At 41.9% G+C, this 25,046-nt stretch overlaps 1 protein-coding gene across 1 annotated transcript in view; it reads left to right on the forward strand.

The window, feature by feature from the left end:
* The window catches only part of SYTL3 (synaptotagmin like 3), a 49,538-nt gene that overhangs the window by 18,851 nt on the left and 5,641 nt on the right, over positions 1-25,046 (forward strand). Inside the window, exons 4-13 of the mRNA XM_065401670.1 lie at positions 3,581-3,632; positions 4,917-4,983; positions 5,871-5,943; positions 9,129-9,256; positions 12,277-12,420; positions 16,345-16,523; positions 18,663-18,765; positions 21,863-22,033; positions 22,305-22,419; positions 23,769-23,877. Of these exons, the coding sequence (XP_065257742.1) occupies positions 3,581-3,632; positions 4,917-4,983; positions 5,871-5,943; positions 9,129-9,256; positions 12,277-12,420; positions 16,345-16,523; positions 18,663-18,765; positions 21,863-22,033; positions 22,305-22,419; positions 23,769-23,877 (1,141 nt within the window). The remainder of the gene's footprint in view (positions 1-3,580; positions 3,633-4,916; positions 4,984-5,870; positions 5,944-9,128; positions 9,257-12,276; positions 12,421-16,344; positions 16,524-18,662; positions 18,766-21,862; positions 22,034-22,304; positions 22,420-23,768; positions 23,878-25,046) is intronic.

Consider the following 25,046-nt stretch of genomic DNA (forward strand, 5'->3'; position numbering starts at 1 on the left):
AGTTATGCATCTTCCAAGAGTGTAGGAACAGAGCCCTCTTTTGGCTTGATAGCGTAATGCAAGATTAGCTGTTCACTGTATAAGGTTAATTTACTAGCATATACTATCGCTAACATTTTTATTCTTTCCATGTTATAGGCTTTAAAAAAATGAAATGCAATACCGGTATGCAGCTTCTCCTGTTAATATTTTAGCAACTTAAACAACCAACCTTCATAAAAGCAATTAGCTGCTTTTACTAAATAGTAAATTACAGTAGAACCTCAGAATTACGAACACCTTGGGAATGGAGGTTGTTTGTAACACTGAAATGTTTGTTATTCTGAACAAAACATTACGGTTGTTCTTTCAAAAGTTTACAACTGAACGTTGACGTAATACTGCTTTGAAACTTTACTATGCAGGAGAAAAACGCTGCTTTTAACCATCTTAATTTAAATGAAACAAGCACAGAAACAGGTTTCAGAGTGGTAGCCGTGTTAGTCTGTATCAGCAAAAAGAACGAGGAGTACTTGTGGCACCTTAGAGACTAACAAATTTATTTGAGCATAAGCTTTCGTGGGCTAAAACCCACTTCATCGGATGCTCAAATAAATTTGTTAGTCTCTAAGGTGCCACAAGTACAGAAACAGTTTCTTTATCTTGTCAAATCTTTTTTTTTTAAACTTTCCCTTTATTTTTTTGAGTAGGTTATGTTTGACGGAGTACTGTACTGTATTTGTTTTTTTGTCTCTGTTGCTGCCTGATTGTGTACTTCCGTTCCAAATGAGGTGTGTGGTTGACTGGTCAGTTTGTAACTTGGGTGTTCTTAACTCTGAGGTTCTACTGTAATGGGCTAAAGAAGCATTTAAAGCTGCAATAAACCAAGATACCGGACATTACTCACTGATTATTGTCCTTACGGTCAACTGAGCATCAAATTCAGGACACTTGGTAAACTTTATAACATTAAGAAAAAATTATTATTACCACCAAACCCAACTGTTAAAAGGTGTTACCTCCTCTATTGTTATAGTTAATGATGTCTTCTGCAACAGACCACAATACCCACATTGCTCTTAGAGCAATATTACTAGTGACATACTGACATTGCTAACAGTGACTTAGCAATGAGCCAGTTACTTGCTATTTTCCACTTATTAAATGAATTTAGTTTACAACTTTTGTCTGTTTGTGATTTTTATTACGCTAATTGTTCGTGATTGATAAAGCACGTATGGTTGTTGTTCTTAATGCCTTGTGATTGGTCATCTAAGTCATGTGGCATTGTTTCTGCTCCCTGATTGGATGACCCAAGCTTTATACACAGTCTCTTTTTTGTTTGTGAGTCATTGGTGCATATTCATAATTGTTCAAATGTATTGTGTGAAAAATGAAAAGACCTTTTCAAAATCACATTGAAAGTGCTTTCATGGGTATTGCTTTTCTGCATGTTCATTTGCACTACTTTTCACAGTGCTTATGTTTTATAGGTCATATTTACTTCTGTGCATTGGTCAGCACAAGGCCTATGCACTACTTAAGTCCCATTTACGTCCACTTAGAACCCTAGAGAGGAAGGATGGTCTAGTAGTGGTTAGCCTCAGACTTGGAGACCCTGGTTCAATTCCCTGCTCTGCCACAGATGTCCTGTGTGACCTTTGGCAAGTCACTTAGATCTATGCCTCAGGCCAGTTCTACACTGCAGACCTATGTCAATATAACTACATTGCTCCGGGGTGTGACATAACTACTGCCTCTCAGAGAGGTGGATTAATTACACTTATGGGAGAGCTCTCTCCCATTGGTGAAGGAGCATCTTCACTTAAGTGCTGATCCTGCATTTTAAGTGTAGACCTGCCCTCAGTTTCCCATCTGTAAAATGGGGATAATAGTACTTTCCTGCCATGCAAGAGTGTGAGGATAAATACATTAAAATGTTGTGAAGTACTCAGATACTATGGTGATGGGGATCATATAAGTATCTAAGGCTTGGTCTACACTTACCTCCCAATTCAAACTAAGGTACGCAACTTCAGCTACGTGAATAACGTAGCTGAAGTTCGAAGTACCTTAGTTCGAACTTACCTCGGTCCACACGCGGCAGGCAGGCTCCCCTGTCGACGCCGCGGTACTCCTCTCGTCTAGCTGGAGTACCGCAGTCGACGGCGATCACTTCCTGGTTCGACTTATCGCGTCCAGACAAGACGCGATAAGTCGAACCCAGAACTTCGATTCCCAGCCGCCGAACTAGCGGCTGGGTGTAGACATACCCTTAGATAGATAGGCCCAGTATCTGGGAATCAGATAAGATTACTTTTCTGTATTTATGAGCGGTTTCTCACAGTCAAGCTGGAAATGCATCTTGAGTGGGGTCCTGCAGGGATCAGTCTGGGGTCTGGTTCTGTTCAATATCTTCATAAATGATTTAGATAATGGGTATAGAGCATACACTTATAAAATTTGCGGATGATACCAAGCTGGGATGGGTTGCAAATGCTTTGCAGGATAGGATAAACATTCAAAATGATCTGGACAAACTGGAGAAATACCCTGAAGTAAATAGGCTGAAATTCAATAAGGACAAATGCATTTAGGAAGGAACAATCAATTGCACATGTACAAAATGGGAAATAACTGCCTAGGAAGGAGTACCATGGAAAGGGATCTGGGAGTTGTAGTGGATTGCAAGCTAAATATGAGTCAACAGTGTCACTGTTGCAAAAAAAGCAATCATTCTGGGATGTATTAGCAGGAGCGTTGTAAGCAAGACATGAGAATTAGTTATTCCACGCTACTCTGTGCTGATAAGGCCTCAACTGGAATATTGTGTCCAGTTCTGGGCACCACATTTCAGGAAAGAGCTGGACAAATTGGAGAAAGTCCAGAGGAGAGCAACAAAAACGATTAAAGGTCTAGAAAACATGACCTGTGCGGAAAGATTGAAAAAATTGGGTTTGTTTAGTCTGGAGAAGAGAAGACTGAGAGGGGACATGATAACAGTTTTCAAGTACATAAAAGGTTGTTACAAGGAGGAAGGAGAAAAATTGTTCTTGTTAACCTCTGAGGATAGAACAAGAAGCAATGGGCTTAAATTGCACCAAGGAAGGTTTAGGTTTGACATTAGGAAAAACTTCCTGTCTGGGTAATTAAGCACTGGAACAAATTGCCTACAGAGGTTGTGGAATCTAGGCCATTGGAAGTTTTTAAGAATAGGTTAGACAATCACCTGTCAGGAATGGTCTAGTTATTACACAGTCCTTCCTTGAGTGCAGGAGACTGGATTAGATGACCTCTTGAGGTCCCTTGCAGTCCTACACTTCTATGATTAACATCTTTAGTCTTGCCAAACTATCTCTGAAGAGAGGGTGAGGTAAGCTAATAAAACAGTTTTTGGCTTAGGTGGGATTTAAATGATGCTGAGGGCTTGTGGGGGCCTGTTGCACAGGGTTTAATTTCACCTATAGTGATTTACATCCTCACAGGCTTTTATATATTTAGTCCCGTGCCTGAAAGCACTTTGATTCTGAAAAGTGTTATCTAAGTGCTAATGACTGTTATTGCTACAAAATGACCTTTACATTATTTTCTTGCTTCATAGGTAGACACGAAACAGCTGGTGCAAAGCTCTTGAAATCTTATCAGAAACTGAGGTAAGACTTGTAGAAGGACAAATTGTCCTAGGGCACTGAGACTACTATACAATGAACCTATTTTATAATACAAAACAGCTTGCTGCTTAAGTTTTCTGATTACCAAGATGGCAAATCTCAAGATTTAAAAAAGTTTGGAATGCAATTAGTAGTACTATAGAAAGATTGTCCTCTTTTTGGCTTTGTGCATTCTATAGAAAGAGGTTGGAGTACAGTAGAAAGAATCCTACTTTTAGCTGGACAGTTTCCTTGCTTTAATTTATTGGAAATTCAGGGAAGCATACAGTATTTTGCTGTGATCTTTTTCTCTAGTGCTTTTCACATTTACAGGCTCTGTTTAAAAGATATGGGTTGAAAATCATTGCAGGAAAAATAGTAGTGGTACAAACATGCAGTAAACTGACTGGAGATTTTGCCTATTGTTATTTTTTAAGTAAATATAAGACAGAAAGGTCCCTGTTTGTCAAGGTGCACCTAAGTGTATGCAGTGTATATTCTGTTAAAGGAATCTTGTTCCTTTAAAAGTGAGTAAATAAGAATAGATACAAATCATAGGCCAAACTGAGGCTTTCTGGTGGGTCACAGGTGCATCACCAGAGAACCTGTGAATGGTCAGATACAATGGTGAGGATGACCATATAAGTACCTAGATAGAACAGAGTAGAAGCACAGGGGAAGTGCATTGTCTGCATTGGGGGTTTTGATTGTGTTAGGAGTACAGGATCAAGGGGCAGATCACTGCTCCTGGTCTGGCCCCTTTATGCTGCATGAAGGTGCTGGGGTGGAATACAAGTGCTCTAAAAGCCCCAATTCCAGCCAGGGGTGGATCCCTCCAGCACAGGAACCATGGAAGATGGCCATAAGGCTGATTTCTGAGGATCCTCTCACAACCTGTGGCATAGATGGCAGGAAGATGCATGCATGCTGGAGTCAGTGGGGGGGTGTCGGGGGGAGGCGGGGATACAGTATGCACTGGTGACCATAGAGCAGCCCAAGGAGGCTGCAGTGACTTAAATAGGCCCTCAGGTCTGTCTAAATTATACTGGCTGGAGCAGCTGAGGATCTGGAGGGTGCAAAGCCACTTTAGCCCCCACTCCTGTGGCTTCAAGTTCTTTGCTGAGCCTGTAAGAAGCGTAGCACAGACTCACCCAAGATCTTTAGGTTGCAGGAGAGAGGTGGCTCCTTTGAGGAAAGAGAAGAAACAAAGAAAGAGGTTGGGAAAGCTGTAAATATTAGAGTCTTGTGAAAAATATGTTAATTGTTTCTTTTCTCCTAACTTCCTAGTAAAATTTCTGTGGTTCCTCCTACTCCCCCACCTTTCACTGAAACCACCGGGAGAAACACCGCAATGGTAATGTTTATATGTGCAGATATCTAAGAGCTCTTTCAGTGGAAATGGCCGGCCGCAGAAGTGTAGCAAATAGCAACAACTCGTAATATTGTTTAGGAATTTGTTGCAATATAAATGATGCTTTTATTTCCTTTGTTTCATTCCTTTTTCTGAGGTGTTGGTCTCTTAGGGACATATTAGATTAATCACCAACTTTTTAGTGCACATTATGTAGCCATTTGTAATGAAAACTTTGCATGTGTTGTTTGTATAAATGAGCGAAGAGCAGAATGATTTTGATGTTTGCAATTTCATCACAGTTTCTAGCATGTGGATTATTAGGACCGGATCCGAAATCAATTGAAATCAATTGGAAGACTACCTTTGACTTCATAGGGCTCTGGATTAGGCCCTGGTGCCCTAATTCAGCAGCCCTTCCCTGCTCAGGAAAGCACTTAAGCACATGTTTAATTTTATACACATGCTTAAATCTCATTGATTTTGATGAAAAATTTTGACTAGCTCTACTTCCAATTCTTGTGAGGATCCTCTGAATCCGCACTGCCAGAAGCATTACAGCAGCTCTAAGATTAATAAGACTCTTTCTTACCTTAATTTAAATGCAAACAATATTATAAAAAATTAATCAGCTATGTCATTTGCTTAGATTTATGAAAGCAATATGGAAATTCAGTTGAAAGAGCCACCCCCTTCCCCAGCCAAATACTTTTGTGCTAATATTTACATGTAGTGCAAAAATACGTGCTTATAAATGCTACAGAAATGATAGCTCTGTGCAATCTTACACACATGCTATTTTTTGCAATTTCTAAACGCATGTGACATGAGAAGCTTTGAAAACACAGTTCTTTATTTTATCTCTTAATTTTTTTTTCTTTCAATTGCAGGAAATCAGCCAATCTAAAAGTTTTAATAAGTCTGTGGAAAACTTGTTTCTGTCTCTTGCCACAAATATGAAAAGTAAGTGTCCTTCAGTGCTTTGCCATTTAAATTTGAGCCACAAGTGGTTACAAGTGAAGGGTCTGTTAGTGACTGCTGCTAGGACCAACAAATAGTTACAAGGCATGTCTAATTTTCCATCAGAATTCCCTCTAATGTTTTAACAAGCTGAGCAACTGATGATCCCAGCTGAGCACTCTCTCTTTTCTTGCTAAGTAGCAAAAAGACTATTTATGAAGGTGTTTTGTTTTTTAAATGTAACAGTTCAGATATGTGCCGATAAAACCTGAAAATACTGCAGCAAACTCAACTATTGTGGCGTGGAATATGCCAACTTTCTATTGTGGTAACCGCGGTATTATCCATCTTCCCCTCCCCCAGTGAACTTGTCACAGATTGCCCTTCTTTGATCACTCTCAGAAGGAAGGATTTAGTATTGTCCTTCTCTTTCCTATCAGTTTTTTTTTAAAAACCTCTCCCTTCTCCTTCTCCCTCATTCTAGCTTCCTGTCAGTGTATGTGTTTTTAAAAGTCATCCTCTCCCATCAGTTCATCTTTAATCCTGATATTCTTTGTCCTCCTCATTTTCCTCTTTCACTTATTGCTATTCTGTTCTTCAGTAACTTTAGAGGGCAAGTTTAGGCTTTGGATACATATATGGAACAACCTGCACCTACTGGAGGGCAGAATTTGGCCCTATGTGCATAACAAAAGGGAGCAGTAGCCAGAAGAGAACATGCTCTGACCCTTCTGAAGACCAGAGACCCCACAATTAGCATATATTTTTACTAATCTGCTGCCTGCTGCAGAGACTGGGGGCAGTTGTAAATTTTGTCCCTCATGGCTAGAGTAATATCCTTATCCCAAAGATTATCAAATGAGACTAGACCTGAGTAACTTGGCACTAGTCTCTTGCCTCCTCTCTGTTGTCTTTCCTCTTAATCACTCCTTTCTAATGAGGAGTCCTCACTGTTTTTGCTGATACAGACTAACAAGGCTACCACTCTGAATCCCTTCTAATGAGACTCCTCCCTCCTCCCTAGCCAGTCCCCTCTCCTTGTTCTCACCAAATGTAATCCAGTTTGCCCATGTGACCCAAGAACACTGAGAAGCATAACAGCCTGTATATATATAGACACTATGATTGTTAGTGTGGATTGAACCTGGAATATACAACACCAAAAGCACAAGCTGCTACCATTTGAACTAGGGCAAGAATCTCTTTAGCTGTAAGAAAGTATGGTAGGCTGTTATTGTCTGTGAAGTCAGCTACCAAAGAAAGACATGGTCACTCACCTTAAGACAGCATGTACCCAAATACTATGTGAGGAGCGTGGCTTTTCCTTGCTGATCAGGGCAGAGCGTGGAGGAAGGGAGGCCAGCCAGGGAAGAAAGGGGTGTTTCCTAGAAGGAAGGGTTGGCTAGCTGGGAGTCACTGTAGCTAAGAGCTCTAACTCACCACTGCCCCCTGTTGGACCAGGAAGCCACCTCTTCTTGACACTATGCCCCTTAGGAGTTTCCTTCAAGCCCAATGATAAACATGTGGGCCAAAATTTTGAGTCATGAGAGCCTAAAGTTAGATTCCTAGATCCATATTTTGGCATCTAAATAAAAGTGGGCTCATTTGCAGCAGTACTGAGCATACACAGCTCCTGTATTTTGCAAGAAGTAAAAATGAAGAGCCTGGCTATGCCCTCAGACACTGCCATTTAAGCCAATGGGACTCGTGTGTGCATATCTGACAGCACATCTGGAACCAAAGGATTTGAGTGTAGGATACAAAGCCTTAGTTTCTATAAAGCCTTTCCCTTTTAGGGTGCTAGTTCCAGTTGATTCTCTTTGGCAAAGAGAGAAAGTTGTTATAACCTTTTAGTTGTTGGATGGCGTATGTGAAATGAGTTGCTGGTCTTGGTCTAGTTCACAGCACAATCCGCAACTGGCAATAATTGGCACCCTTACTGATTGTCTCAGCAGAGACACCAAAGAAAGAATGGATGTGAAAATTGAACTAAGTTGACTTTAGAAATCCCTCCAACAATCCCATTGTTAGAGCAGTGTGGGGCAAGCCTGTGCTGGTGCTGAATCTTTTATAAACCTATTCGGCCCATTAGGTCTGTCACTCCAGCCCCTTTTATGAGTGCTGAATTCGCTATACATTAAAAAAAAATCCAGTCGCATTTACTGTAGGAGACGACTGGACTGAGCCTCTTTATGAATGTGTCACCTGGCACGTTCACTGCATACACAAAGCTCAATAAATGTAGGAGGATCAATTGCTCTTAAAAGCAAAACCTATGTCACAATGGCTTTAGACGTCAGACACCCCAGAGTCCCATTGTTCTCGAGTATCTTAACAGGCTTTGTGAGTTTCCCATTGCAGCAGCCAGTGTTATACACTACAGGAGAAAGATTTATTTCCCCAGTATATATTAAACATGCGATGGCTGTTGTTCTTTTTGCACCACTTGTACTGCAATATTAACTCTTCATAAGGAGCTATGTAAGATAGTGTTTACAACACACAGTGTGTCTGTTGCTGGGACTGCCCGTCTTTAATCTTAAGAATCATGAATATGTCCTCTCCTTCCTTCCCCTGAAATAAAGAGAAGCCCTCGTGACTGCACCCAAGGTGAAAGAAGCAAAGAAGTGTTGCACTAAAGCTCTAAGTGCACTGGCAGGTTTATTTGGCTAATTGTGTACAGCCCATACGGATTGATGCATTACCATATTTTGTTGCATTACCTATACTGCAATCTGAATTGCTTGGAAAAAGGACCTTTAATGCACCGAGGCCCTAATTTAGCCAGGAATTTAAGCACATGCATAAGTTTAAGCAAGTGAGCAATCCTATTGAAGTCAGTGGGGGTACTCATCCTTAAAATCATGCATGTGGCCTGAATATAAAATGTTTCCACTTTCTTCCATATTTTGTATCCATTTTAATTGACTCCCCATTTTCCTAATTTCCACTGTAGCACTCCCATAAATGATCATAATGGTATTGCATTTGTGAATTTAGGTAGGCAGAATGCAGTTACACAAAATGGGACAGGTACTTGCTTTCCCATCTGTTTCTTTTTCTCAGGAGATCAATAGTAGATCTGTAATCTAAAAGATCTGAAAGGCATAGGATTAGCTTCATAAATCTCCAGACTTGCTGACAATGTTTATTATAAATGTGTCCTTCTCTCCTTGTATTCATTTTAGAAATCTCAAAGTCCCAGAATGATATGAGGGCTGACAAAAGTCTCCTAACTACAGATTATGGGCAGGACATGGAACAGAGGAAGGAAAGGAGGAGTCAGTCTGACACTGCCATCGATATTGCAAACAGGGTATGCAATTCATTATACTTAGTCATTATCGTTTTAAGGGCTGTTTTGTGATTGGAATATGATTAGAAGACTGATGATTGTCGTGATACAGTACTGGCTTTATTAGAGCAGTGGAAGCTAGTTAAGGTTACTTTCAGATGGCCACTGGATCTCCTTCTTTTGTAACTCTTTCAATAATTCTTCTTTTTGGCTGAAATTCTCCAGCCTTAGTCTCAGCTCAAAGCTAAGGGCTGGTTTGCATGGAGCCACCTTGCTCCAACAGTGAACACCAGGAGTGCACATGGTCACAAGCTCTCCTGGGGCTGCTTGGTGCACACTCTGCACCAGCCAATAGGCTGCTCTGATTGCTCTCCCAGTCCATCTGCTAGCCCTCCTTCAGCCCCTACTGATAAAGAGGAGACTGAGCTATGGCCCTTCCACACCGTTCCTGGGACTTTTTGGGCAATTTGCTGAGGAGAGAAGGTGTTGGCCATTTTGTGAACTGTTTGGGGAAGGTTTCCTGCAGCTCCTCCCTTTGCTCCTTCCCATGCACCTCCACAAGGGCCAATCACTACCCCTCAGTATTTTTGAAATGTTCGAGCAAAATCCATTCTCCTGTTTTTAAGTTGTGAGAGAGTGAAACAATTTAGTTTATCTTCTGTAAAAAGATGGTTAAGGGTTTGTTTTGTACACATCTAGCTCCCAAATGGCTGAGCTTTATAAGCTGAAACTTTCTAGGTAGCTGGGCCACACTGAGTTGCCGCAGCTATTTGAATAGCGTAGACTTCACATGCTGTGTTGTTACGTGAGGTGTTTACAAAACTGCTCCTGCTTTAGGGCATGTACTTCTCAGAGCAGGGGGCAGAAAGGGACATTTCCCCCCATGTACAACGTTTTACATCGTGGTGGCTTTTCATGTTCCACTAAAACATCGGGAATTGGCTGGTGTCAGAGTCAGAATGCCAGACTTAATGTACAAGTCATCTGACCTAGTACAGCAAATCCTATGTAGTTTAGAAAATGAAGCAAATTATCTGTGGTGTTTATTTTTATAGGATGCATTGAAACTATATTATAAATATTATGGAGAATATAGATAGGTTAATCACCTCAGTGCTTCCTTTTAGTTCTATGCCAGTTGTGTGTGACCAACCATATCCCCAGTGTTTCCTCATCAATCTGGTTTCACTGGAAAATCATTGCTGTGTTTCACTGCACTGAGAAGCAATAAGGAAGGAGTTAGTATACTGACATCCTCTACACACCCTAACCGTGCTTTCATTGCACATTAAACACACATCCTATTGTGTTTTATGGATGAATGAGATCTCTATAGTTTGAAATCTCCCTGTGATATGTTTGCCAAACAATATGTCTGGATTTTGTAATTGGCTATAAATGCTAAAGGTTTTAGGGTGCTAAAGTATGTCAGCACTTTATATTAAGGATATAGAAAGGTAACATTTTTCTTGATTGAGTTGTCAGAGCTCTGCTCCTGGAGATCAGGAATTTCTAATGCCCCTCTAACTGAAAAACCCAAGCTTCTGCTGAAGTTTTGGCTGATTTGGGTGAAGTTTTGGTTGATCTTCTATTTTGGATATTGCAATCTAGATTTTCTAATTCTGGTTGAAGTTTTTACTCACACCTTTTTCCCCACCCCTATTTTATGGCTCTTAGCATTCATGCTGTGATCCCTAAGTTTACTTTTAATCTCTGTGAGCTGTTGTGCCCCCCTCTTACTTTTTCCTAGCATTATCTCTAGTTCTGATCTTTGTCTTCCTTTTGATAGGGCTAGTGGCAGTGTCCATCAGTTCTTACACTTCACTGTGTAGCCTGTTTGTTATCTTTATCAAATGCCTCATCTGCTATTCCCTCTGTGGTTTCCTAGTTTTTTTTTATCTTTGTAAACCAGGTTACCACCTTTCTTCTTTTGTATTTAGCACAGTAGAGACGTATAATGGCTTGGATGGTGTGTAACCTGTTGTTCAGAATGAGGTCTGTTTTCAAATTAATCTCACCATTTCATCTTCATCAATGGCCATTTTTGTAGTTCTTTCTACTAGTAGTACAGGAAATCCCTGTGATTATTAAGGGCATGTTATCCCCTCCCTGTGTGGAAATAATTCTCACTAATGTTGTTGGTTCATTCAGGCAGGAATATTCTCACTAGTCCTTTGTTAGTAAACTCCACCAGAGTGTTTCTTCAAACAAATATTTATTCCAAAGTGATCTTTTCCTTCTTTCCTACTGCTATTTCCCCCCCATGCCCTTGAAGAAATGTGTTTCACAGACTGTATTTTCTTGGAAGAACAGAGGCTGATGGATGGGAGATCCTGAGGAATCCTACCTCATCTCTTCATTTTGCCCACACAGTCAGAATTTTCATGGGGGAGTGGAATTTAAAGATGTGCTGCTTGGAACTCCCTCATTCTGGACTATAGCAAAGTTACGGTTAAACAAACATTGAATGTTCAGCCTTTCTCTGGAGTCACAGCTAAAGTAAGACTTGTCAGTCCATCCTTGTACTGACTCCTTCAAATTACGTTCATTCTGATCTTTCTTCACATAGATGGAGACAGGCATATGCCATGTATGCTGCAACATACAATTTGTAATTTCCTGGAAGAAGAGTTCTTTTGGCAAACTGCCAGGATTTTGGGGGTCGGGGTGAAGTTGTCCTAATGAGGCCTTTTATTAATACACTGCTACAGTAATTACCTTTAATTGTAGCTACCATGTTAGCAATCATCATATGGTGGATAATGGCATGTCCACCACACAAGATTATGGGTATACTATGGACAGGGTGGAGCAGCAGTGGATCAACCACTGGAACAATACACATGTGTGTACAAATTACAATTTAGTTATAGACCTGTTCCTTGGTCAAACAGTCTCCCAAAGCAGCCACACCCATATGTAAATTGTAGGTATGGACCACATATTTATGTGGCAGAACACAGGGGGGAGGAGAGTGGGAACCACCTGGCACTTGACTTAACAAACAAATGAATGGAAGTTCAGTGCTACATCTCTTACAGATAAAAAATATACCAAGCCTTCAGCAACTCATCAATGGGACACGGGACGACAATGAAGTCTTTACCAAAAGGTATTGCAAGCAGGCAGAAGACATTCCAACCAGTCCCATGAGTGACGCTGTATTCTGCGGTGGCAAAAAACATGTAAGTGTCAACGCGAGATGAAGCAGAATAGAACAGTGGTGTAAAATGGACTGAAGTGTAGGAGTTAAAAGCTTGTTCAGTATATCGTGTGTTATGGATTATGCTCAGAAATAAGAAGAGAATTCTACTTTATTTCAGATCAAGGAAAGACTGTCTGTCCTTGGCATGGTCCTTATAGCAGTGGTATAAGTTTACTGCAGCATAAATACAGCTGAATGAATGGCAGTTAGCTGAAACCTCAGGTTAACTGAAGTTTACTTAATGTCCTCTGAGGTGTGCAAACTCAGCTGCCTCATTCTCTTCACTGAGGACAGTTTATAGAAAAGGACAAAAACATTAAAGTGCAAAGGCGATCATAGTCATTAGGGATGGAAAAGCCTTTCTAAATCATTGACATTTTCTACAAAATATAGTCCCCTGACTGATGACATATCAGATACTGCACTTGATCTTAGGCAGAAGGGAGAGAAGAAAAGCAATCAGAAGTGAATGCAACAAGGGTTTTAAAGTCTATTTGATTAGCTGTTATGTTAACTGTATGTCACTGAGGGTAATGCTTTCAGTATGTTATAAATGACTTGACAGGAATTGTCAGGACACAGTGGGAATCATAGCTGCAGTGTCTAGGCATTTCAGAGCTGGAGTTAAGAAGGAAGGAAACTAAAATGGCTCTTAGGGGCCAAACATAATTGAACCAGCCTCCTGCTTTTTAGTGACAGAACAATGAGATAATTTTACACACGCTTTGCAGAGGTGTGAATAACTACACAAAATGCATGGCAGTGGACAATCAGGTCCTCGGTGTTTGCCAACAGTTCACCACACAGTTGTATCTGAGTTGCCATACAATTCCTCTTAGCATAGGTCGTAACTGTGATGCAGTTGGCAAAGTTGACTTTTGAATGACAGTCACTACTGCTCTCTGTAGAGATCTGCCTGTATTCCTCCTTTTCCTTTTCAAACATGATTATTTTCTTTGAGGGATGGGACAAGGTGCCGGAAAAAACAAATACAAACCCCATTGATATAAGGGATTTACCTAACTTGTATTTCTGACAAAATATAAATGAACATAATTATAAGCAATTATTAGGGTTATACACCTCTACCTCGATATAACGCGACCCAATATAACACGAATTCTGGTATAACGCGGTAAAGCAGTGCTCCAGGGGGGCGGCGCTGCGCACTCCGGCGGATCAAAGCAAGTTCGATATAACGCGGTTTCACCTATAACACGGTAAGATTTTTTGGCTCCCAAGGACAGCGTTCTATCGAGGTAGAGGTGTATATTCCTTCATACATGAATAGATATTTTACCTGTTGGATAAATACCCCAGCAATGATAAAACAACCATAGACCAGGGACAAAGCCTTCAGAATGGAAGAATGGACTTGGGGTCTCTCATGTTAGAAACCCTTGTGTTCATGAGTCAGACCTCTGTATCTGAGATATAGGGCTAGTTTGTGCCTGTAAGGCACAGCTCTGTGTTGGGGGGTAGTATGGAGATGTACTTGCCCCACTGCTCTGGAGAAGCTTGGAGGGGGGTTGTGCATCCTAGCATCTTTCCCACCTTGCATCCGGGTCAAGCCCATTACAACCTAGCTTGCAGTGGATTGGAGGGCAGTTGCAGGATGCATTCTGGGACTCCACTGGCTGTACTATGGACAGCCCAGTCTAAACAGTGGAATATCGCCTACTGTCTTGTCAAAGGGGAGGCCCAGCTTTATCAAGCACCTTCTTTATGGGGGAGCTCTGTGATGCTGATCATCGATTCATCAAAATCTATCCTTTAACCTAAAGATGGTGTCGCTCCAACTCCTGCCAGCTGGGCTTGAGTACAGGAGGTCATTGTTAATTTATTATGAGGGAGGACCAAATGGAAGGGGTATTTCCTTGTTAAATGTTTCCAATGCCTGCTTTTGTCTGAGGATCTGACCCCTGCTAAAGCCACTGTACAGCCTGCTGAAAACAAGGAACACCTAATGCTATCCAACCTGAAGAGCACTGCTTGGAATAAGCATACAGCTCCTCTGAATAAATAAGAGGTTCAATGAACTAAACAGTAGGGCAGCTTTGCAAAACTGTCATTAAAATCTATCAGCTGAGGCACAAAATCTATTTGCCTCCCTTTCCTATGATGAGTGATAGTGAAAAATGAACGAGTTTTTTACTTAGCTGTCAAATAATTTACTTCCTTGTGGTGAGGGGGTGAGTAGAATTTAACAAAACTGCAACAGAGATTAACTGCTGCTCTGGCCTACATCCTGTGAGGTCAGCTGGATTACATGAGCTGTACATCAGTTCAAAATGGAACCCTAGCTCCTGTCAGGACTTCTCTTTCCGCCCTCAGGCCAAAAAAGCAATGTGTGTTACTTGGAACTTATAAGGTAGAGCAGGTGACTTCTTTGACTTCAGTCAAAGACATTGTTGTGAATTTTGAAATGGTTGCTTGGCAAGCTGCACAAATTAAAAATAACAATTGCAGAGCAGAAAGATACAATCTATTCTAAACATTAGCCTGTGTTGTTAGCTGCTCAGGCATGCAAAGTAAGAACTCCTTGGTTAACCAAGCTGGGGTGGGGGTGTAGAATGGGACGGGACTATTTTTTTCAAAAGGAGGGATGTCAAATACTGATGACATGAAGGTGTTAGTGTCGGAAGAGATTGCTGTAATAACAAGATCTTAAGGACACACTTGCTGGTAACGGTACTTAAAAGGAAACCCTGAAGCACTCACATTAAAGCCTATCATTAAAAAAGAATGGAGAGGAGAGACCAAAACTGTCTTGAATAAATACATAGTTCAATACGTTGAGAGCTAGATTACCCCCTGCAGTTATGGGGCTGCACTGGGGCACAAAAGGGAGTAAAGCCTCCTTCTTCACCCCACCTTCAGGGCCTGTGTAAGAGCTGGCCACAAGTGCTGTCTGGGCGCTTGGGGGAGCACAGAGGCTGCACCCCAAAACCTCCCCCCCAAGGAGGGTAAAGAGTGGGCAAGGAGGAGCGGAGCCATGGGTCCACCTCCCCTATGCACTGGTACCCAGTGCTGGCTGGCTATGCAGGAAAAGTATGCTATTCCCTTTAAATATGCCACTGGGGAGCCCTAGGGAATGTTTAATAAGTGACCCTCTTTGTTTCCTACAACACTTCCTCGGGCTCTTTCTAGGGCTGTGTACTTCAGCACTGCCTGTTACTCTGGGCTGCATACAACAAACACGGTCTAGTTCAGTGATTCTCAAACTTTTGTACTGGTGACCCCTTTCACATAGCAAGCCTCTGAGTGCGACCCCCCCCTCATAAATTAAAAACACTTTTAAATATATTTAACACCATTATAAATGCTGGAGGCAAAGCGGGGTTTGGGGTGGAGGCTGACAGCTCGCGACCCCCCACATAATAACCTCACGACTCCCAGTTTGAGAACCCCTGGTCTAGCTGTACATTTTTAGATGTTTGGGACTTTGGCCATTGACATCAGTGAGTGCTGGTCAGTCCAGTATCCATATTGTTCCTATCACATGCTTTTTAAAAAATCCTCTTTTTGGTCACATACTAATTTTTGGGGGAGTCAACTTCCAGATAGAGATATGGTCTCATACAGTGAGTGCCTATAGGATAGTTATGCTCAGTCATATATGGAGGACAGAGGAAGACACTGCCCTTACCTCATGGAGCTTACTATATAAAGATGGTTAATTCTGTATAGAAAAATGAAGAACTAGTAGAATTTCAACAGTAGTTATTATTTAAGGCCTAGTATGGATAGTGAAGAAATAGCTTTATGCACGTATTGTCGGTTCTGAGTTGTTTGCTATGACTTTAGCAGTCAGTTTGGTGCAAAGATATTAAGATTGAGGGAGAAAAACTATTTTATCTTATTGGATTTGGACTCACTTTTTTTAATCCTGGTCTTTTCTTAGGGCAGTTTATATAGCATTAACAGCACTTGCACCGAGGCTGGCAATTTTGACATGGTTAATGTCACAGGAGAAATAGAGTTTGCCATCAGATATGTCTTTAAAGCCTGCACTTTAGAAGTCTGCATCAAGGCCTGCAAGAACCTGGCTTACGGAGAAGAGAAGAAGAAAAAGTGTAACCCGTAAGTGTTTTGGTGTCAAAAGAAAAAGCCAAAAACAAGGTGTTTAGTTTTTCAAGATACACACGTGTGTGTGTGTGTCCGACTTGCCACTGTGTACTATACACATATCAATTTATACAGAGGCCCAGATGTCAGACCATTAGCACTTGAGTTGTGCCTGCAAAAAATGCCTGTACACTCATTGTCTAGTGGTTCCAGCATGAGACAGAAAGTTGGGAGATCTATGTTCTATTCCCGACTGACTCACTGCATGACACTGGGCAAGTTATTTAACATGTCTGTGTTTGTTGTCTTCAGCTATAAAATGAGACTACAAATCTCTGCTTTTGTAAAATGCTAGGACAGCTAATGATAAAATATAATATAAATATTACCTGTGCAAAAAGTACCCATTTCTGTGTATGAAAGATGCCTGTGTGTTTTTTATTTGCAATGTAGGTGCTAATGTTGGAACATTTAACCCAGTATTTCCTCTCTGGTTATTGTTTTATGAATGATTCTCTCTGTCTTTCCATGGCAGAAGTCATTCATGGAAATTCATCGGGCAGAATGTCCAGCTGTATGGTTAGTGCTTGACCCTGCTGTAATACATTGTTTGAGTGCATTTGGATCAGCTGGGCCAACACTAAGCATGCTGGAATTCCAGAGTTATGCTTAGATTCTACCAGGAAGAATTTGGCATTGAGTCTTTTGCAGAGGAGGATCATAAAACTGAACCCTAATAAAAGGATCCTTGTTGGGATGCCAGCTAATACAGTTAGGGAATATTTAATAAGTGACTGAATAACCCTTGAGTTTCCTGGTGGCGTAGCCAGCATTCAAATCACCAAAGATCTGAGAGCGTGGTGTGGGAAGTTCCATGTAGTAGTGAACATTACATTCTGTATTTGGTGTAGAGAGTGCTGTCTCTCAGCCAGTAGGAAAAAGTACAGGCATTGTTTACAGTTAGAACACTTGACACAGAAGTTGGCTGGGATAGGTGTTGTTTCCAACACTTATGCTAGCAAACTGTCAAAACTGTCAGCTTGTTGGCTGGTTTGAGCTATGGCTGGTTGGTTTGCATGACTCCCTGTTGCTGAAAAGGCTTTTAAAATACACACAGTACAAAGGGGCTTGGGAAGCACAGGGAAGCAGTGCATTGCTGCTGAAAGCTACAGCTGATCTTCAGTTTCCCCAGAATTTAACCCAGACTGGTTTAACAGTTATATACTGTTATAAATTAAATATAAAATACTACATTTTTAAAGAATGTTCTGGTAGAATTTGTCTCCTTCACCACAGGCCCTACGAGCAGATAATGGGCATCCATAATGCCATCGATCACCTTTGGCTCTGGATTCATACTCCATGGTGTAGACCATTGTCTGTCCATAGAATTCTCATTCAGAGAGAATATTGCTTAACATGAGTTATTTACGTGACAGGGGCCCTATCAAATTCAGGGTCCATTTTGGTCAATTTCACTGTTATAGGATTTTTAAATTGTCAATTTCTAGAGTTTCAGATATTTACATCTGAAATTTCATGATGTTATAACCATGGCGGTCCCGACCCAAAAGAGGGTTGTGGTGATGGTCGCAAGGCTATTGTAGGGGGGTTGCGGAATTGCCATCCTTACTTCTGCATTGCTTCTGATGGAGGCGCTGCCTTCAGAGTTGGGCAGCCGGAGAGCAGTGGGCAGTGCAGACATGAGGGTCGCATGGTATGGGAGGTGATCATCATTTTTTTGGCTGCGGGCAGAGCCGGCCTTATGGGTGGATGACCGACCAGGGTCCTGTGGTCAGGGTGGCGCTGTCATCCCCCCACCCCATAGCCAGCCCAAGGCCCCTTTAGCAGAGACCAACGATTGAGAGGTCGTGGAAACTGACCTGCCCTCTAACTCTTAGAGATGATCAGGATAGGATTGAAACACATCAACTGGACAGTATGTGAGGAACACTGCACTGTATCTGTCCATTCTGTTGATAAATAGAGGTTGTCAGGCACCATTAACCAGCACTGAATATACCCTGGAAAAATTCAGAATGTGCCAAGGATTAGACAGTGGGGAACATGCTGCTTTATTTCCTTCCCTTTCTTTCTCAGTTTGAACTGTCCTAAATTTTGCTCTCTCCCCCCAACCCTCTCTCTAATTGCAAGGTATGCAAAGACTTATTTGCTTCCTGATAAATCTTCTCGGAGTAAACAGAAGACAGCTGTTAAAAAGAACACAGTGGATCCGGCATTCCATGAAACTTTAAAGGTGACTTGTAAACATTTGTGACCTGGAAAGATCTCTCACTTGCAGAGCAAAGTCTCCACTTCTAGTGTCCAATCCTACAAGCTCTCTGTGAGCAGAACTCCCTTTGACTTTGAGAGCCCTGTGTAAGGGCTTTTAGAATTGTGCCACACCCTTCAATTCTAGGGGTCAAAGTGAACCTAACCATTAACTAATGATGGATGCCAATCAGAATAAAAGCAGCCTCTTGTACATTTCTGTACAGCTCTATTAATAAGTTGCAAGCTGGCAGAAAAAAGGAACATCTGGCTTTGTCCATAGAAAACATAAAGTTGACTGAATTCTGTTGCAGTTTCTGGCTAAAGAGATCGGAAATATGGTAAAAGGAAACTCTCATATCTTTTTATGGTTACATAGACTAATTGTGTATATTACAAAGGAAAATTAGTACTTTCTACTGTTATCTGTTTGAACTGACAGCTCTTTTGTGAATGTCAAAGGGAGTGTCTCTTTGCAATTTGCTACATGAATCATGGCTATTCCATTAATTCCTATTCTGCTCAAAGGAGCGATAGATCCTATGTGTTAGTTTCCTCCTTTTTCTTCCCCAACACAATTGATGTCTCATTCATCAGTGTTTGGACTTGTTCATTTACAACACATTAATCATCACAGTAGAGAGTAAGAGTGGTTGTAATTTTTCATTTTCAAAGTGCTTTACAGCATTATTTCATGAATCCTTACAGCACCTCTGTGCAGTCCATAAGTGTTGTTATCCCAATTTGACTGAGGGGGAAGCTGAGTTTGAATGACTTGCTAAGGCTGCAGTGAGTTACTGACAGAGCTGGGATTAGAACTCAGCTGTTCTTACCTCCCATCCTGTACTAAGGCCATTATGTGTAACTGAGGGATTGCAATGATGTGCAAGGTAGTAAGGGCCCCAATGGAATCTGATGATGTCATTTGCATGGGAGGGGAAAGATTAATGCCCAGACTCCTCGACTCTAATAAAGCTGTAGTGTTTGCTCCTCCCCTGAGTCCACAGAACCAGCAGGGGTGTGGAGTGGGTGATGGTGGGGGAGGATCTCAAAAGGAGAGGAAAGCCCCAGATTTGGACTCTGAAGTCCCAGATTCTGGCTAGCTTTGCAGAAGAACTCCTGCTCTATGCTTCTCTGCTGTATACCCCCTTTCGTGGCAGTATGGCACAGCTAGTACCCCTTGTCTGCTGGCAGAGCTGTGCAGAGGAGAGTCACTGAGGGTGCAGCAGGCGTTAATGCTACCTAAGGCTTTTCCTACAGATCAACCACAATTTTGGGGTGTCTTCTCCCTTCACGGCTTGCCATGCCAGCTTTGGGCCTCTGAGATGTTTTGCAGAGGAGGGCAAAGGTAGTTATGTGGAGTGGAGAAGTGTCCAGCGTAGCTACTTCCCTTTCTGCATGGCTCCACTGTGACTTTTTGCACAGATTTATTCCCCTCCACACTGCAAACTGAGAGAAGGGGGTGAAGCACATGGGCCATTATTGCTAATTATTGTTGTACAATTACAGAGTAAAATAGGATAGGGTCTTGCTCAGTCTGCAGTGGAGAATAACAGGATGGGAATGGGAAATATTCTAAACTGTGTGAGGGAACCATGAGACAATATGTTATCTTCAAGACCTTCTGCATGACATGAGATGCAGAAATCAGATTCTGGGCCCAATCCTGCAGCCATTACTCAGCCAAAACTCCCACTGAAGCTCCCTACAAGGACAAGCTCCATGACTACAGCATGTTCACTCTACCCCTGTACGTGTACTTAGAGTACTTTTCATAAACCTGTTTCATTTAAACATGTGAGTGAACAGTCCAGTAGTTCCTGTTATAAGGAACAGGTCAGTGTGTTTTGGCACAATCTGTTTCCAGGAAAGATTCAGGGCTGTGTTACCACTGAGAATTGGCTCACTTCTAACACAGTGCGCAGGTGGCAAAGAGAGGCATTACGGCTCTGGCAGTGTATCACCCTTTCACTTTCTCAAACACCATCCAATCCATAAATCTAAATAGCCCAGGTAATTTCCAATTGGTGGACTCTATTGTGCTCTTGCTTCTTCAAGATGTGTGCAGTCACACAGGAGACATTGTCCTTTGGGGGGAGGGATAGCTCAGTGGTTTGAGCATTGGCCTGCTAAACCCAGGGTTGTGAGCTCAGTCCTTGAGGGGGACACTTAGGGATCTGGGGCAAAATCAGTACTTGGTCCTGCTAGTGAAGGCAGGGGGCTGGACTCAATGACCTTTCAAGGTCCCTTCTAGTTCTAGGAGTTAGGATATCTCTATTTATTTATTTATTTATTACATCTTAAAAGGAGGCCAGAAAACAGGCTTTGGACCCAAACTTAGATTTGATAACATAAAAAGGGTTTTTTTACAGAATGTAATGGGCCTAAATTTCATTTATACTGGGGCCCCTTTACTCTGCTCTGGCCCTGTAAAGGGACTTAAAGCAGCAGTAAATTACAGTTACCCCGCTTTATGTGGCCAGAGCAGTGCAAAGAGGACGTCGAGTAAATGAAGATTAGGCCCACTGTGAAGAGAACTGTTTTTGTGATTCTTAAAAATAATTCAATTTAAAAGTTATTTTTCTTCACTTTAAATATTAGTCTGCACGGTGCTGCCGACCCAAGCACAACTGCATTATGCTAGTGCTGGAGAACTAGAACATGACATTGGCCTGTCCAATATTGCTGTCTCAGCTGAGTGAGGTGCAAAAAGTAAGCAAAGAACAAAGAGCTTGAAAAGTTATTTAGATTCTTAAATTCAGGTTATTCATCTAAGGTGTTAGCAGCACAGGTAATGACATAGGTGGTCCTGTTTTATTTTTGTAATGTTAAAAGTGAGTGAATACAATGCTTTAGAAGTGAGGGGCCATTACACTGGCTAGAGACAAGCATAGTGTGGGCAGACAATATGCAGATTTCCCAGTCCCAGCTGAGATAACGCTGCTCAATCTAGATCTCCATACCTTCAGCAAGCCCATTCTTGGGCTTCCTTTGAGCGGAGACCGGTGATTGTGTTGTGATTGGGTCTTGTTTGTGCATATGTGCTTTCATTAATCCTGTACTGCTATTTATCTTTTTTCTAGTATAAGATTGAATACTCCCAGCTGGAAACACGACAGCTTCAAATATCTGTGTGGCACTCAGAAACACTCAAGCGAAGGGTGTTCCTTGGAGAAGTGGTTGTTCCATTGGCGTCTTGGAATTTTGAAGACAATTCAACACAGTCATTCAATTGGTACCAGCTTAAAGTGAAGGTGACTCCTAGACTTTAGGTTATCATTATCATTTTTAATTTTCCAAAATATTTGTGTTTTAAAAAAATAGCATATAGTGAAAGCTGTATCAGGGCCCACCCTTACTAGATCATAGAGAGGAAGGATGAAATTTTGATGTAGCAGGCCAGTCCTGCCATACCAGCATATGGGCGGGAATGTTCCAGATATAGGTGAAAAATGAGAATGAGGAGAAGGGGAGGTGGTATAGGATGATCATAATAATACAGACTTTGTGTCTCTCTCTTTTCAGTCTGAAAAGCCTGAAGACAACCTGGTTCAGTACAATGGAGAACTCCTGGTGTGTGCAAAACTGATCTTACCATCCCAGTCTAAAAAATACCAGTATGAAGAGCAGATGAGAGGAGGTACAAAGTATTTCAGCCTTGTATGAATTACTCTGGCTATGAAAGCATGGAGACAAACAAAGAATTTGTGTGTGCATCTGGGTATAAACACTGCCTGCATAGGGGCTTATTTCTGCTTGACTAAATAGTCCCTGCATATTGTGGCATGTATTGTGTTGTGATTATATCAATGGTTAGAAACCTTTTAAGGTAAAACAAAAACTTGGTAAAATTATTTGAATTCCAGACTTGTCAGTCTCACATTTTCTCCTTTTCACACCAAAAAAGCAGGTATAAATGTGCTTATTAAAGTGGCGTTGGCATAGTGCACTCAGATGCTCTTGAAGCAAGCTTGTGCCCTCAGACCTCTGCCAGTGCACCTCATTCCTGAGCTGTAGCAGGCCAGTTATTCCACCCCAGGACCCCTCTGGAGTTAGAGACTCAGTTTTGGTAAATCAGATGATGGGGAAATGTCTGCTAGGCACAAGCACTGCACTCTTCAGACTGTTTTTGTTCCTCAGTGGAGTTAAGTTTAACTTTTCATTCTAACTGGGATTCAGTTTCTGTAAATGGTGCAGTCACTGCTGAAGGAAGGAAAAACTGTAGCGGGTCGATGATTAGGACAGCTTCACATTCTTTTGCTCACTGGATAATAGTAAGCACTGCAGGGCAGAGCTCCAGAGGTGGCTACATTGGCTGTTGTTAGCCTCCTACAGCAGATCTCCTAGACATAGAGGTAGGAAGGAAATAGTGGAAAGATCAAGTCAGTTGTTAGTTTTATTTCTTTCCGTCCCTTGGATCCCCATCTCCTCTCCCTGTATCCCAGTCACCATTCCCTTCTTGGTTCAATCCTCCTCCTCCCTCATGCTGTCTGTTCCCTCTCTCCTTTCTACACTCACCTGTGTGTTCCTCCTCTGACACACACACACACACACACACACACACACACACACACACACACACACACACACACACACACACACACACACACACCCCAGAGGCAAGGTGCATCATGTTGTGGGTTGTGCCAACTGTCCCTGCTGCTGGTTCTGCCTCACAGTGGATTGCTCCCTTGATCTCTGCAGGTGCATTGCGGGCTTGGTCTTTGAACAGACTGCCTGGTAAAGCTTCCTCATCATCATGCCACTGATTTTCCTCCCTCCCTCCATTTTTTGAAATCACATACTGTAAAAGTGTTTTCAAACCTTTCCTGTTGTCTAAAATATCTCTGCAGTTCAGCAAACATGCTGCACTTCCTCACTTCAGGGCAACAGTGTTTAGTAACTTTCCTTCCTTCCCTTAGCCCTGTGTTAACTAGCCAACCATTTACACACACTGGTCGCTAATTATAAGCAATGTTTCTGTTTTAGGGATAGAAGACCAAGCACATGCGGATGGCCAGCTTCACCTTGTGGTGCTTGGAGCCAAGAACTTGCCTGTGATGAGAAGTGGTGGCACTTTGAACTCATTTGTTAAAGGGTATGTTTTTGAGATTTAACACTTCAGATTTAGAATCTTTTAAAACCATCACCCACTTCTGCATGGAGCTAAACATTAGCTTAACACATACCAGGGAGTAGATCTTCATTACACCTGAGTATGAAGCCAGATTGTGGAGTCCTTTCTTGTGATGGTGAGCATTTACCCAAGTAGCTCCTGAGGTTGCAGCACTCACCAGCGTAAGTAAAGGGGCCACAATCTGACCCTTAGGCCCTGTTCAGACAGATTTAGGATTTGTGGCAACTCCACCAGTTATTGAGATTTAATCTCTGCTTTGAATACTGAGGTTTCACAGTTGCAAAAGTGTTTAAATGTCAAATTCTGAAGCAGTAAAAGGAAAACACTTAGGAAATGTGATTATAAACAACAAGGGAGGAGAGCCACTCTTGTCTTCTTAATTCATGCTTTGAGCTGTGCTGTTGCAAAGTGAATTATGGCATTATACTCACTGGGAGAGGTAACCTATTATCCTACTCATTCTAGGCATTTCAGAAGAGTTCTTTTAGTACTATGACTAGGTCAGAATGTTTGGAACTGATGTAGGTGACAAGTACACATATCTGTTGGAGACCACCCCCATCCTGCCTTTGTCACGGTGACTAGGAAGGGTGCATTCGGTGAAAGCTGTCACTTAGTTTTGTATGTGAAAACCTATTATGTTCAGTCGGCATATCACAGAAACACGTACCCCATGCACACTCAGCTTTGCTGTCATTTTGTATTACCTTCCTAACACGTTCTCGCTGTGCAAGCTCAGATGGAGCTAATCACATTTCCTGCTCCATCACTTCAGGGGTCAGGAAGGAATTTTTCTCCCATGTGCAGCATTGCAGAGTTAGCACTATGGGGTCATTTTACCTTCCTACAATCAAGCATCGTACACAGCAGGAGGCAGGATATTGGATACCTGTAGTGAGGGTATGTCTCGTACCTGATAAGAGCACCTTACCAGAGGTGGAATGGTCTCTTTAGTTTTGTGAGTGAGAGAAACGCTGCTCTTAGGCAGGCATTGCTGGATGGGCTGGGGGAGCAGCTGCTGTTGGGAAGCAAAGGCTGCTACAGTGGTCCCTAACAATTGGATCAGCAAGCAGAGCCAAAGGAGCTCATTCTTACTCCCCATACAGGTTAATGGGAATAGACCCACTGGC

The sequence above is a fragment of the Emys orbicularis genome, chromosome 3, assembly GCF_028017835.1.
Source record: "Emys orbicularis isolate rEmyOrb1 chromosome 3, rEmyOrb1.hap1, whole genome shotgun sequence".
NCBI lineage: Eukaryota > Metazoa > Chordata > Testudines > Emydidae > Emys > Emys orbicularis.